We start from the raw sequence: 14618 nt of genomic DNA, 5'->3' as shown, positions 1-14618 counted from the left end.
CCATCGATTACACGCACAGTGTAGATAAATGTGCGTTTTTTTTGGGGGGTGAGATTAATCGATGGCAAACACCTCTTTCCCATACGGTGAACAGATCGATGAGACCGCATCGATAGACAAGTGACACCAGTGACACAAAACAGCAAACCAAAAACACGAATGAAAAGAGCACGTGTCGCAAAGTATGATTATTCAGCACAGTTACTTACATTTTACAGTTAAACTTCCTTCCTTCGTCATCGGCACTGGTTTTTTGGTTTATTTTTAACTAATTAACATTTTGCTACGCACGATCATCCCTTCGACGTGCTGGCAATGCGTGTCTGTATGTAAACAAACGGCTGTCAAAACCAGCTGACAGTGGACGGGAGAGCTTTTGCTCGAGGTTGCTTGGACCGAAGCTTTCTTCGTGTCGTGTTTGCTGCCGCTGCTGTAGAGCTTTCTCGATTCGTTCCGCTGTTGTTCACATAGACACAAACGCGACTCTTCAGCTGAGTGTGGTTCAACGATACATGATTTATTCCTAATGCTTCACAATAATTCCCACACAAATGCCGTGACGGGGTACCGGCGGGAAGGCCACCTTCCAACGTCCCGCACCCCCTTTTAGCGGTAGATGTTCATAACGCGCGGCGAGTTATCGCCACCACCACGGCACAGTGCGCATATCTTCGTTTCGAAACGCATCTCGCACGAAAAAAAGGTTTACTTGTTCGATTCCCACTTGACCTTCTCCTCGCGCTCCCGGACCACCTCCTGCAGGTACGGCTCGAGGTATTTGGTGTCCTCCTCGTACTTGGTCCACTGTTCCTTCGGCAGGATCGTTTTCGTCATCGACAGGTGGAGGGCGCGCGTGATGCGGAAATTGCGCTCATCCTTCAGCTTCTCCGGCAGGCGGCGGATCGCCTCCTTCACGTCCTCGTTCTCATACAGACAGTCGTCGCGGTGCAGACCTGTGGTAATACGGATGGGAAAAACATCCGGATCAGTTTGCCATTCGCAGCAAGGTCAACGCGAACCAGAACACGGGGAGGGTGAGCTGTGCTTAACGTTCCGTCCGTGCGTCACAATAACAAACCCCGTAACACTCACCGTACTGGTTGAATCCGGCCATATTGTAGGCCCATTTGCCGAGGGCAGCTGCAAAAAAATGGAAAAAGCAGTTAGTAAACAATGCACGCAAACCCCGCTTTACCGCACCGGAATCTAAGGACACAATTTTCTTAACATTATGTAATTTGTTGCGCCGAACGCTGACCGTGCCTCGTCAAAACAATAAGACTTTGCGGAGGCAAAAAACGGCACAGCAGGTACGATGGAACGCTTTAAAATTTCAACAACCACTCACAGTAGACGGCAGGTCCTTTGCGTGCGAGGTACGACATTTTTATCGTGAAAAAACGCTCGGAAAAATCCTTCCCGAAATGTTAAGCACAACTTCTTGGGACTTTGCAAAAAACGAGAACGAATCTGCGTGCTTGACGTTTGTGCAATTGGCGAGCGCAGAGACGTCAGCGCGATTTGACAAGCGGGAGTTTATAGTACACTGTTGACTTCTGGGTGATGTGCGGTGAAATCGGCAATGAAAAGACAACAGAAAGAGGTGGATGCAATGCGTACATTTCGAGCCGGACAATTTGAAACACGAAAAGAACGATTTAAATTTACTTTATTTCTGCACAACAACAGTAATATCTTGTTTGGGAAAATTTCATACTAAATTTCAGGGATAAAAGTTGATAACAATCTGAGTGTTGTTTTAGTTCATGGAGTTTTGCGGGCAATGTTCGCACAAGTCGTGTAGAATCAGTATAACAGTGAGGTATGTATAACAAAACAAACGATCTTCTCGCCCTGTACTTCAGTAAAATTGCTTTACTTCTGGATCTGATAAGAAACGATCGTCTTTTGTCTGCGTTCGTTCAACATTCGAGAGTAAAATTTCAATGTTTTGTTTTATTCTAACGGTAGGTAAGCAGCGGTTCAATCCTGCCAAACGATATGATTATATTGTATGACCTTCACTATTAACTTTAATCTCATTTTCGTTCCCCACAGGCTGTTAAAATATGAATAAAATCATCGAGTACCCAACACTGCCGGTCAGCAAAGAAGAATGTTTGCAGTATGTGTTGTACGTCGCGATGATCCACGTCGAGATCATACCAGATATCAGTGATACTCTTTTGGTAAATCTAATCGGACCACCGGAGAACTATACTCCTAGAGCCAAGCTTTATGCCACGCCCAAACTCGGAACGTGGTGGCAAAGCATGCCCGAGTTCGGGCTGGAGAATGTTGCGCCGGAAGATAATGCTCCAGTTAATTTTTATTTCATTGTGAAATACGAGCTGTCCGTCTACCCGTCCAGGGTCGGCTGGTATGAAAAGAAGCATACCGGGGCAGTGGTACGCATCTGGGCCTACAGAGCCGAAGCAAAGAAATGGTCCCTGCTATGGGATTGTCGTTATGATGGCGTCCTGAGCAACAGTTCGCCCCAGCTCTTCTGCCCAGAGATACGTACCGTTCGACACTCGACAAAGTTGCTACGGTTCGAGCTTAACACGCGTGATCGGGTAAAAGCCATCGTCAACTTTGATGGAATTGCTTTGGTAGGTGTGGAAGACAGTTCGGAGGAAACGTTACATCAGTCGTCTGCGGTACCATTGAAATCGCACGGGAGAGTCACCCCGGACAGTGGCACGCGCGACTCAAGCGCCCTACCACCTACTAGGGCCACTGGGAGGAAGCTTACCGATCTACCGCAGGAGATGCTGTTTAGGATCTTTTCGCACCTCGATCAGCTGTCGCTCCGTAACGTTGGACAGGTGTGCAATTCGTTAGCCGCGCTCGTATCCGATGCCCGACTGTACCGGGTGGTAAACCTGCGTCCTTACTGGCATAAGATGAACAGGCAGCATCTGCAATGGCTGCAGAAACGATGCACCGGCATCAGCAAGCTGGATCTCTCCTGGTGTGGCAATGTCGACGTATTCAACAATTCCGACGTGAATGCATTGTTGAAGCGTCGCGGTGCCACCCTAACGCACTTGCGGCTCAATTGCTTCGGAGTATCTGTCAATCTGTCCCGCATGCTTAAGCTCTGTCCCAATCTAACCGAGCTTTGCATGCAAAGCGCGTGCATCGACAATAACTACATGTTCAGCCATTCCTATTGCGGGCAGTTGGTTACGCTCGATCTGGGCCGGACAAGCGTTTCGATCAAAATGCTCAATCATCTGCTGCAGCATAATCTAGGGCTGCAGCATCTAAACCTGTCGTACTGTACCTTTCCTGTGTTGGAAACGCTTTTAACATTCTGTCAACGATATCATTTGCAATCTTCCATCATCCGTACGATCGGGGAATACAACCGGCAGCTAATAAGCCTTAACCTGTATCGGACGTGCATAGTGACTGCGGATGCACTGGAGGCGCTATATAATTGCATCAATCTAAAAGAGCTCGACCTCGGCTATAGCTGGAACTCAAATGAATGTTTCGATAATGAGCTAACTATGCTGGTGCAGGCTTGTACGCGCCTACAACGACTAGGACTTGCCGGTTATATGACGTCGAGCGATTCCTTTCTGCAAACGATTGCGGCGAGCTGTCCCGAGCTACAGCTGCTGGATCTGACCGAATGTGAGATACTAAACGATGAGTTGAACGCTTTGCGCAATGAATTTCCAACACTCAGCATATTCGACCAATCGAGGAGTGAAGGGACTCAATGAAATTGGTCATAGATTTGCTGGTTTGATGAGATAGAGATGAGGCGACGTGTGTATAGAACACATCATTCCGGCGAATAGTGGATGGTGAAAACAAAAATCTTTTGATTATAAGCCGCTGATTCAAGGCATTGGTTAAAAAACACACACAAAATCAGCATTTCATTTTCAACATTAATTCTTTTATTAGCCTTATCTTCCCTATCGCCTATCTTATTTGGTCTTTTATGATCAACAATCTATGAACAACGGGTTGCGGGATTAATCCAAAAAGTACACTATCAACTTAACGCTACACTGCGCACTCCTTCCCATGAACACTAGGCTTCTGCAGTACTACCACTCTACGGTTGAAATAGGAAAGCAAAATCGAAAGTAAAGCATAGGAAAGCGCTACACTAGGATACTAGGGTCAGGTCAAAAACAGTACACGAACCATCCAGGAACACGCCAAAGTCAAACAAAGTAAGTAGAGTAGTAAAACCTAGACGTAAGCGAACAGACACACAACCCCACCATCCAACTAAAACTTGCTAGCGGTGTGTGTGGATGTGTGTGTCGGTAGCGGGACGACGAAATGATATGATCGCATTCTTGATGTAACTTTGCTTCCGCCCCCCTTGCTGCTTGCAAAACGGTAAGCCGGCATTGTGCCGGCACAGGAAGCTCGTAACTAAATCTAACCGCAATAATAAAGATGGAGAATAATCAATAAGCATGTCGTACACTATATACTACTAGTAGTGTGTGCATACCCCGTCCGTCGCGCCCTGCCAATGCCACTACACTACTTTTGTTGCGGATTAAAATGGGAGACTTAAAAAAACAGAGGATTCCTGATCGGTAGAGCACTATCGTTGAGTCCATAAAGGTCAAAAAGGTTTTCCAATGGGGATTTGTCGCCCCCGGGGGTTCTACACTCGGTCATTTTTAAGCCTAATCACAATTTCGCCTCTCCTATCTATCCTCAAGATCACATTAAAGAAAGATCAGGCAATCAGGTTCCACTAACACACCAGCACAGCACGACCTAAGGCGCCTACGTGCAAATTTCACAAACTAAAAAGATCCGCGGCGACGGCGCAAAGAGTAATAATTATAAAGCAAGTAAACAGGTTCGCGCTGCAGATCATCTGATTGCGCGCGGTGCATTAGTTTCCAGACTTTTCCTTATACTCATCTTTCTCTTTTTCACTCTCTCTGTCTCACGCTCGATTGTTGGTCAAAAAGGGTTTAAAAGTAAAAACTAATACAAACAAATGAGCTAAATCGAAAGCGGATGACGCATGCGCAAGGGCCATGATGGATGGTAAAACGGATTTGCTTCGATTGCATTTTGCCTTGCTCTACCTCTCTTCGACAAACAACAGCTGATTAGCCTGTTGGTGCAATATGCCCGGCGTGTGTTATGCAAGGTCGATCGATTGACCACAGCAGGCGACGCTTCTTTTTTGTTGCTTCGTTCACTCCGTTCAAACTGTTGTTTACTGGCTTTTCGCTTGAAGAAGGAGGCCGGTTTCCGGTATGCATTATGACATTTGCTTTTCTAATCCCCCTTCGTACCAAGACACCCTAAGAAGGGCGCTCAGAAAGTCACCTCCCACCATCCCGCCTCTAATAGTTCAGGGTTGTCGTGAACCCGCCGACTACTGCAATGCGATCGTACGATCGATCGATCGAGCCCTTCTTTCTACTGTTGCTAACTACTGCTAGGTGGTGGTGTGTGAGGAGGACAAGCCTTCTAACTATTCTAACTGTGCCGCTTCGTACGCAGCGTGTGCTCGCACGCGTACCAGCTGTTTGTTTGTTCCGGTGGTGTTTTTGAATTTCAAATTGAAGGGAGTGGTAGAACGAGAGAGAGAGAGATAGAGAACGAGCGTCGTTTGAAATGAAAAGTGAGTCAGCGACGACGTTTCGCTTTCAACTGTCCTCCGTACCGACGCCCGTCGACGAGGAAGAGGGTACGGCGGCGCCCGTCGCTGGCAGGACCAACCTTCATAAGCCCATCGCCTGCTGCATGTTCTCGGTGCTGGCACCCTTCAGCGCTTCCGCGATGCCGTGGAAGCAGTCCTCGCTGTACGTCCGGCCCACCATATCGGACACGACCGGGATCGGTTCGTGGTTCGGCAGGATGAGACTAATTTCCTTGATCAGTGCCTGTGTGTGTGTGTGCCGGTGAAGATAGACAAAACAAAAAAAGGCCCGATTAGTATTAGCTCTCCTGTGTGCACAGATCCCGGGACAGCTGATAAGCACTTCTCCCCCTCATTACCTTTTCGACGTCAACTTTCACCTTCATCTCTTGCTGGTGGGCGGCCGTGGTCGATTTCAGCTGGATCGTTTTCTGGACGGAGAAGTTCGGCGTCTTGCCGAACCGCCAGTCCCAGGAGGCGAAGTTCTCGCGCAGCTCGGTAATGCCCGGGAACCATTTGTCGGTGGGATTGATCAGCTGGAAGCCGCGCTGCTTCATCAGCAGCTCGCGACCCCCGTCGGTTAGCTGGGTGGCCGGGGTGCGCAAGAATTCGTAGCTGTATTATGAGGATGAAAAGGGCGATAGATTAATACGCAATCCGAAATTCCCCACAATGTATTGTAGCGCAAAACACCACACACTTACCCGATGGCCGATAGGAGCTGCTGGATGTTTACGGTTCGGTTTACGTCCACGAGGTTCTTGATTGGCGATGGAATGGAAGCGGTAGCCTTGCTTGTTATTTCGACCTGCGGGACACACGTAAAAAAACACACACACGATCAGATCAACAATTTAATTTCAAGAAGCGTGTGCAGGAAGACATCTCTCACTCTCATAACGCTTGATCACCTTCCTCCGAAAAAGAAAAAGAAAATCATATTTTCATCCACCCAGTGTGCTACAAAGATAACCCCCCATCGAGGGGGGAGCATGGCACACACCTCTCCTCTACCTGCTCCCCCACACTCCCCTCCCAATGTGCTATCAATTCGACTTCATTCCCTTGAGGCCAAGCAAAAGCAAGATTGTTTAACAGTCCCTTATCATCGCCGCGAATGAACTGACACCCCTCCCGCCCCTCCTCTGTTTCTCTCCTCTTTCCAAAATGTTAACAAAACACACACCATTAACCGGTGTCCTTCAGTTCTATTCCTGAAACGAGTCCCTCACCGAGCGGTCACAGTACAAAGGGCGACGTCGTGGGCTGTGTGTTCCGCTGTGTTACGGCGTCATATGTGGCATCGAAAAACGCATCCCGCCTGCACAGAGAGAGAAGAGAGTGCAGGAAAGGGGAAGGGGAACTCATATGCAGACCACCCGCCCGGCGGCGGCCCTTATACACGATTCCGGTTTGGTTCCCTATCGGTCGTGGAACCGGTTCGCGCCAGTTTTCATTTAGACCTGACTGAAGCCAAATGATTTTAATCAAGATAAATTGGTGCGCGCCCTGGGTTCCTCCGAGATTCACACACAGGCGGTGAGGCAACCTGGGACTGGCACTGGGACGGTGAAGGGACCGGCCAATAGAAGCACTTTCACACACAAACAAGGCGAGGCGAGCACATTTGCGCTAGTTGAACTTCATGTAGCCTAGTTACAATGTAAGCGAGGGGTTGCAGTAGGCGGCTGTAGCGATTTTATTCTATTTGAGACCGGCTCATGGTGTGAGTCCAATGCTTGAAGTCTTCGTTCAGAGGAGTCTGGACATGATTGGTCTGCTCCTCTCATACCCATAGCTAGATGGATTCCCTCTTTGTCTAGATATTAAACTACTTCGTCTTCAACTACATTCAGGGCAGCATACATTGTAGCTTAGAGGCTCTACTTCAATGGGAGCTAACAAGACTCTTATAAAGAAGCATCTTTGTTGTTCTGAATGTTCTACACATACAAGAACATACTCTCAATAACATCAACAAAGTCAGGTTAAATTCCACAATGTTATGCTTATAGCTTGGATGATTGTAGCATCGCATAAGGTGATGTACGATTGTGATGGATCGTACGATCTTATGGAGTCTAATATATAGTCTGGATCATGATCACGGAACTCTTCCGCAAAGACTTTTGACTTAATACGGGTTTTAGACATGATTTCTTGACAAATTTAATAAGATCTTACCATCACTATATCATAAAGTGAACATATATCAATCCTACGTTACTTTACTTACAGAGGTATTGTACTATTATACTGTTATTGTCGCTCTTTCAACAACTTTTTTCGTAGATAAGCGTCTAATATTTACCCAACCATCCATTCTGACCTCGCATGGCCAATGTTTATCCTCCTTCAACGGGGTTATTAAAGAAGAAGCTCGCAAGACTCTGCTGAGAAGATCACACATTATTATCTAGATGTGCCGACAATAAGCCCCAAACAAACACCTCTGCTTAACTTATCATTATCTGTTATCGGACACACACACAAACTACAAGCCGCAAGGGTCCATTGTGATCCGATGGACTCTTCTTCGATTCTTCCTGCAAGCGGTGCGAACTTGACAGCGGAAAGTTTTTAACTCTCATTGTTTTTATACCTACTTCCCAAAATAAGGTCGTTTGCCAATCATTATCGTTCAATTCTGGCCATAACAAAACACATGTCTGTGGGGGAGGAAGATGGATGGAGGAGGGGGGGGGGGACTCTTGTTCACTGAAACAGACTTTCATCCCACCTCATCGGGACGCTTATCACACTCCCGGGCTCAGCACACAAAGCACACAAACAAGTGCTGTGTGTGGGGTGCTGCTTTACGCATTTGCCCTCGCTCGCCCCCGAAAAAGTAATCAAAACGCCGGCACCGGGAAGAAGAAGACTTATCACTCCTGGTACACGGCCGGTTCTAACCGGTCCACCAAAACCAGTTCATAGACATTTGGCCTTAATTTTGTGCCAAACACCAAACATACGTTTGGCGTGCGGGGGTAGGAGGTGGAGCCTTATCGAACGTTGGGGTGAGATGGGGTACTTAGTGTTTATCAACCCCACGCACACATGGTTCGTTGTCGCTGGATGAAGAGTTCCGTCTTGTTGCGATGCTTTCCGTGCAGCGGTGCTGGAACACTCGAACAAAAGGGGCGACTCACCGTACAAAGTTCAGTGAGGGTGGTCAAGGATATGTTCGGGCAAAGCTGCTCAATTGGTGGTGGTAGTGGTTGCATCGTGCCGATGAACTCATCATCGTGCGAAATTGCCTACCGCGCCCGGACAAAGAGCTGATGCAATACAATTTATTCCGCGCGTGCTGTGCCAATCAGCTGGGACCATTCTGGAAGGGTTTGCTACACAAGTTTTGCAAAACAGAAGTAATGAGAGTTCACCCCAAGCAAGACCCCTCTAGAAGAATCATGAGCAATTGATCATGTACATTATCTCAAACAAAGCTCCGTTTTTTTGCACCTCTCGTTTAATAAACTTTGTTCATCAAACAAACACAAACGCCGTCTGCAATTGCAATTGTTCTAACCCCTATCTCCCTCTATCAGCTGTTCCGCCATAAAGCCTTATCATTGTGATACAATTTATCATCACAAAATATACACAAAAACCACCCCGACGCCGAGTCTCCGGGTGTCTCCGTGTGGAACAAAAAAGCCTACCACACTCTCGCTTTCATTAATAGAGAGGGTCGCGCGGTGGGTGTAACGCTCGGGGATGTAGGAAGTTGCCGCTTCTTGCAGCAATAACAGCAGCAAGAAGCATAGTGATGGTGCGAGAGGCAAGACATTATTTATGGGTATGGTGTGACCCAACCGGTTTATCACGTTAGATCAGACCATCGTGTGGCCTGTCGACTGTTCTGTTGTTTTCGCCTTTTCGCATAGCAACAACAGCCAGCGCTTTGCGCTTCGGATGTGAATCCTCCCTGTGCTGTGTTGTTTTGATGTTTTCAATTTGATGCTATCCCAAGCCGGCATTCTTCTACTTACGTTATCTTTCTCGAGGGATGCACCCAGGTGTAGCTTGTTCGAGTTAACCAGCAGCGTACAGTGGTGATAAGCGTTCGGTTGGCCCAGTTTTGCCGCCGTGCCGGATATCTAGAAAAAAGGAAGAAAATATGATTAGAGAAAAACTTAGGAATTGGAGTTATAGTAAATTACTCTAGTTGCCTTATATTGACACTCCGGCAGGGCAATTGTAAAGAGAGTTAGAGGGAGAGAGCTCAAAATCACAAGGCAACCGTGAAACAAAAACAACCGATTAGATTAGTGGAGCACAACACACAATCTAAACTCGACTTCTATTCTTAATGTCTTTCCAGATAAGCATCAAATCAAGCGTCAATGTACCACACACACTCCAGGGTCATTGCAGACATCGTGGTTTGTTGTTCCCGTCTTCTTGTTCAATAGAAATAGAGTGTTACCAAGCAGAGAGCCGAGAACATATTTTAGGAACTGAATATGCGCTATACTAACTTTTGCATATCCAACGGTACAAAGGCACACGACCGGCATCTTCAATCACGGAACGCCAGTGTCAATGACATCGTCAACATCATAGTCGGAGGATGGATCAAGCGTACGGGCACTACCCAGCGAGCAGTGAAGAGAACGAGGGCCGGTTTAATAGCCCCAGTCTCCCTCCTCTCTAGATATCATCCAGTAGGCGAGTGCACACAGGCAACGACCTGCGTGCGTAGCAACGCCGTCCGAAGCAGCATTTTAAGACCATGGACATCAACAACAACAACATCGCCATGGGCTGCTCTTCTGCCCTAGCAACAGCCACTTGACCATTTGTGCGAGCTGCCGCTAGCGATCTGTTCGACGCGTTTTGTGTCCACCGGTTCACAAGAAATCCAATCTCGCGGTTCAAGGGTGAGCCGCGGTCGTTAGCCGTTCCAGCGCTGGAGCGCACAAGAACAAGATTCGATGCTCTTCCGCGGCTTATCTAAAAGACCCCTATAGACTATAGACCCCACTATGTTACACTGCGTACTAACACGCACACACATAACACTCGCGCACCGACGAGCACGCGTGTTCGCGCATAAACTATGCAAATTCGCACCCAGTACACGTGCACTCGGTGTATGTAGAGCTGCTTTGTGTGCGCCCGGGCCATGATTGTGTATGTGTGTGTTCTTCCTTCCGATTTGTGTGCACGCAGAGGGTTTGGACGAGAACCGGTTTTGTGGGTCATGCTCGCAACACGTGAAACATCACCGCCTCGCTGCTCTCATGCGCATACCGTCGAGCTGAAGGGAGGATCAGCTCGTTAGCTTGCGATCAGCGTGTGTTGCAAACATGCGAACTGAGAAGCACACACAAAAAAGGAGTGCAAAAATAGCGCTCCGTCTTCGGAAAGGGACGACGTGATTGATTGCACGTAGCACCAACAGTACCAACGGCATATCGCATCTGAGTGTCCTTGGTGGGAGAGATAATTGTGGCAAAAACAAAGCAAAAAAGAATATGCCGATTGAGTACTGCACAAGGCAGGTCTGTCAGCCAGCCTCTCATCAATCTCGTTGGGATTTTCCCATGGTAAGCTTCTCAGTGTCTAACCAAAAGTATGATTTTGACCTAACCACCTCTGAATGATTATGGGAAACCCTGAGATACTACATATTTAAGGGTAGAAGAAGCAGGTCGTAAAGTACAGTAACAGTATGTTTCTTGTCTTCCGCTACATCTTCTCATATTCCACCTAAAATGCCAAAACAGAAACCATTTAAACTGCTCTCCCCCACACAGCTTACCTTTTTGCCCAGCAGCACGATATCGTCCCGCGCGGACAGCTCCGCATTGATGCCGTACTCCCGGTACAGGGCGCGCGTCAGCAGCGTCAGGTTGTACTTCCGATCGTACCGGGCCCGCGGCATGAAGAACGTACAGTTCAGGTTGCCCAGATCGTGGTAGACGGCACCGCCGCCACTGTTGCGCCGGGCCAGCTCGATCCCATTGCGTGCCAGTGCCGACACGTTCGTCTCCGAGAACGGATTCTGATGCCGGCCGATCACCACCGACGGTTTGTTAATCCACAGCATCAGTATGTGATGGTGGGTCAGGTCAAAGTTCCGATAGATCCAATCCTCCAGCGCCAGGTTCGTGAAGACATCGTTCGACTGCGAGATAAAGACGGATTTGCGAACCTCCGCGTCGGGAATCTTCTTGATGTCGGCCGTTGACAGCTGCTTGCTGCTGCTGCTCATGGTCAGGTGGCCGGTTGGGCTGCTCGTACCATTGCCCCCCTCGGTGGTGCCATTACCACCCTGGAAGGGATGTTTCGTGGTGGAATAGGCGCACAACGCCTGTCCCGGGCGGAAGAGCCGCGAGCTCGCCGGTGACGCCGATGACAGGACGTACATCCGGCAGAGCGATCGAACAGCAACCGCCGACGATCGTTTCGCTACCATGGCAGCCATCTTGCTTGAGAGTGTTGGTGGGTTTTTTCCGCTCTTCTTCAGTCGAGCGCCGATGATAACCAGCTGTTCGCTTGTGCTGATTGAACGCACACACACACGCGCTTTCTCGTAATCACCAACACACGCAGCAGCACACACACGCAGTTTCGCTTGCACTTTCTTTGTTATATCGTGTGTGCGTGGTTTTTTGTGCGAGGTTCTTTGTGTTGTTGTTTTTTTTTTTTCGGGCGACAGAGACACGGCGAAGTATGTTTTGACCGGTTGCTTTGTTTTGATACGCAAATTCGTAGCCCCGCCGCAGACACACACCTGTTGGGGTTTGACGCAGTTCGCAGGAAATAATAAGAAAGAAAATGCTAATGTTCTTGGGCTCGATCTTCTCGATGGTTTGTGGAATATATTTCACCACACACTGGTTTTGGGTGCGTTCTTGTTGCACACACGCACGCACACGATCCGTCTCGCTGGTCAGTCTTCGGTGAACTATTTGCTACACACGTCTTGAGACGGTCGCGAAGGTGGTGATGATGATGTGAGATGATGTTTGGGGCAGTGTTCACTGTTAGCTAACGGACGTAAAGTTCTATTTTTACGAGGCACACACACACACACGGAATGATGTTGTTTGTTGTCCTTTACGCGTTTTTTTGTTAAGGCACGTTTTTGACTAGAGCTTTGAGGCAATGCTAGGCTGAGTAGAGTTTTTGTTTGTTTACACACTATTAGCGGCTTAGTTCTAGGTAGCTAAAACTATATAAAATGCCTTAAGTAAAAACACTGGTAGCACCACACACAACAACTCACAAAACTGCACCCTTGTTCCTAAGAGAGGAGGGGTTTCTTTACGCTCTAGCAACACAACACAACAGTGCTGATGCTCTTCTGCTGCAGTAGTGGATGGTGGTGCGACTTTCGGCTGCTGATATTCGTGTCAGCTGCGCTCATCGAAATCAGGTACTCGTGCAGGGCGATCGTCTGATGCAGCCACTTCCAGGTCTGGTGCAGCGAGTTGATGCGGTATCGAATACCTACACAATCGCGACTGCAGTTAAAGGGCATTCCTTTCTGTTGACCAGACGCCAGGACGAAAACGGTTGCTACACGGTCGTTTGCTGGAACAGTCACACACACGCTCTCTATCTCCTTCTCTCCTGCTTTCGACACCTGGTGCGATTACACCGAAATGCAGTACCAAAACACAACACCAACTGTCAAACGGTAGGCCGTGGCGACCCGAACACTACGCAATACACAGACGTGAAATGGCGAGACATATGGGCACACACGGAGACACGACGCGGCGATTTTGGAAAGTGGTTTTCGTTTCTCTGGACGAGAATTGAACGGGCACGGGTCCGCTGAATCTAATGGTTGATACGTGAGTGGGTTCTGCTGCGAGCGCAGCGATTTAATTTATACACTCTTGGTCGCAAGCGCGCGCACACAACGCACACCGTACCGTACGGCTAGAAGCGATGGGTTTAGTGTGTGCATGTGTGTGCGTGTCGTCGGTGGCTCGTATTGGCTGAGTATACACTTCGCGACCGGAACGGAGCGGAAAGTTTGGAACGAACGTTATCAGTGGAACGGGTAACGGATCCTCCTAGAGGTAGGTTAGCATTGTTGGTCAGTTTTCTGCATTTAACACTTTTATTATTTATTTATCTATTTATTTTAGCTAAATGGAACAGGCTAGAACCACGTAGTTTGTTGCTCCAAGAAAGAAGTGAATACAAAAGAATAGTCAGGGTATTGAGTCTGGCAAATTCTAATGTCCATCCGTTTACCCAGTCCAGTTGCTACCAGTCCACGATGATTCTATTCCAAAGGTAGGTTTCAGTAATTTTACCTGTTACAGGCTATCACTTTAGTTACTGTTTCCAATTTGTTGGATTCTGTCCCTTTTAAAGTGTCTGTTCTGTACCCAGTACCGCTGTTCCATTAGTTGGTTCTGGTATCTCAAGTATGGGTAGTAGTTATACCTTTGTGAGAGTTTCGTACAGAATATTTAGCTTTATTTTAGGCCCAATTTTGGTTGAAATAAGGATAATTTTTAGGGCATACTGCTGATAGAAATTTATAGAAAAAAGGGATCCTATTCCTCAATTAATACTTACCAAAACAACCTTTACGAAAAGAACTAGTTAATTATCTTCTCTTATTTCATACGCTGTTTAAAAGATAACAAATTCCACCACAAATCAATCTACTCGTATTCGGATTCAACGACAAATGGTTTTGTGGAACATTTTTACACAAAACGCTTTATTTATTCTCTGATCTCTGATCCATTCCATTGATCTCCAGATCACGCCACATTGTTACGATCGTGCATGCTCTCGCAGGACGTTACGTTGCAAATATTCAGCCTCTTCCCCCCTGTTACACGATACACCACAATTGATCGTAACACGTTTGTAGTAAAAGCGTACAAGTACGACGATGCAATTGCACCTCCCGCCGCATGCCACGTTTATCGTGGTGAGAGAGCATCACGCTCCGAGCGAGTGTCAACTGCAGTCATGGTAACGTAGC

General features: G+C 47.7%; 4 protein-coding genes across 5 annotated transcripts; 1 reads left to right on the top strand and 3 right to left on the bottom strand.

Annotated features, from left to right (window-relative positions):
- Positions 1-496: 496 nt before the first annotated feature.
- LOC1280500 (cytochrome b-c1 complex subunit 7) lies at positions 497-1509 on the bottom strand. The gene is made up of 3 exons (XM_320347.5): positions 1349-1509; positions 1093-1140; positions 497-953 (listed from the first exon to the last, which is right to left on the bottom strand). The coding sequence occupies exons 1-3, from the start codon at positions 1383-1385 to the stop codon at positions 706-708; spliced, it is 333 nt and encodes a 110-aa protein (XP_320347.5). The 5' UTR covers positions 1386-1509; the 3' UTR covers positions 497-705.
- Positions 1510-1663: 154 nt separating this feature from the next.
- LOC1280501 (F-box/LRR-repeat protein 4) lies at positions 1664-4449 on the top strand. 2 transcript variants are annotated; one of them, XM_320348.4, is made up of 2 exons: positions 1664-1967; positions 2059-4449. In XM_320348.4, the coding sequence occupies exon 2, from the start codon at positions 2070-2072 to the stop codon at positions 3735-3737; it is 1668 nt and encodes a 555-aa protein (XP_320348.4). In that variant the 5' UTR covers positions 1664-1967; positions 2059-2069; the 3' UTR covers positions 3738-4449. The 2 variants fall into 2 exon arrangements, with proteins under 2 accessions (XP_320348.4, XP_061517026.1); XM_061661042.1 differs by having other exon boundaries at positions 1853-1971.
- On the bottom strand, positions 3895-12934 carry LOC1280502 (lipoyltransferase 1, mitochondrial). The gene is made up of 5 exons (XM_320349.5): positions 11418-12934; positions 9643-9750; positions 6352-6455; positions 6007-6262; positions 3895-5891 (listed from the first exon to the last, which is right to left on the bottom strand). The coding sequence occupies exons 1-5, from the start codon at positions 12081-12083 to the stop codon at positions 5730-5732; spliced, it is 1296 nt and encodes a 431-aa protein (XP_320349.5). The 5' UTR covers positions 12084-12934; the 3' UTR covers positions 3895-5729.
- LOC133393915 (uncharacterized) lies at positions 12933-13142 on the bottom strand. Its single transcript, XM_061661053.1, has one exon. The coding sequence runs from the start codon at positions 13140-13142 to the stop codon at positions 12933-12935; it is 210 nt and encodes a 69-aa protein (XP_061517037.1).
- Between the last annotated feature and the right edge of the window lie 1476 nt (positions 13143-14618).

This window comes from Anopheles gambiae, chromosome 3, assembly GCF_943734735.2.
Source record: "Anopheles gambiae chromosome 3, idAnoGambNW_F1_1, whole genome shotgun sequence".
Classification (NCBI taxonomy): domain Eukaryota; kingdom Metazoa; phylum Arthropoda; class Insecta; order Diptera; family Culicidae; genus Anopheles; species Anopheles gambiae.
The sequence above is the reverse complement of the archived record's forward strand: the minus strand, read 5'-3'. Positions and strand labels throughout refer to the sequence as shown.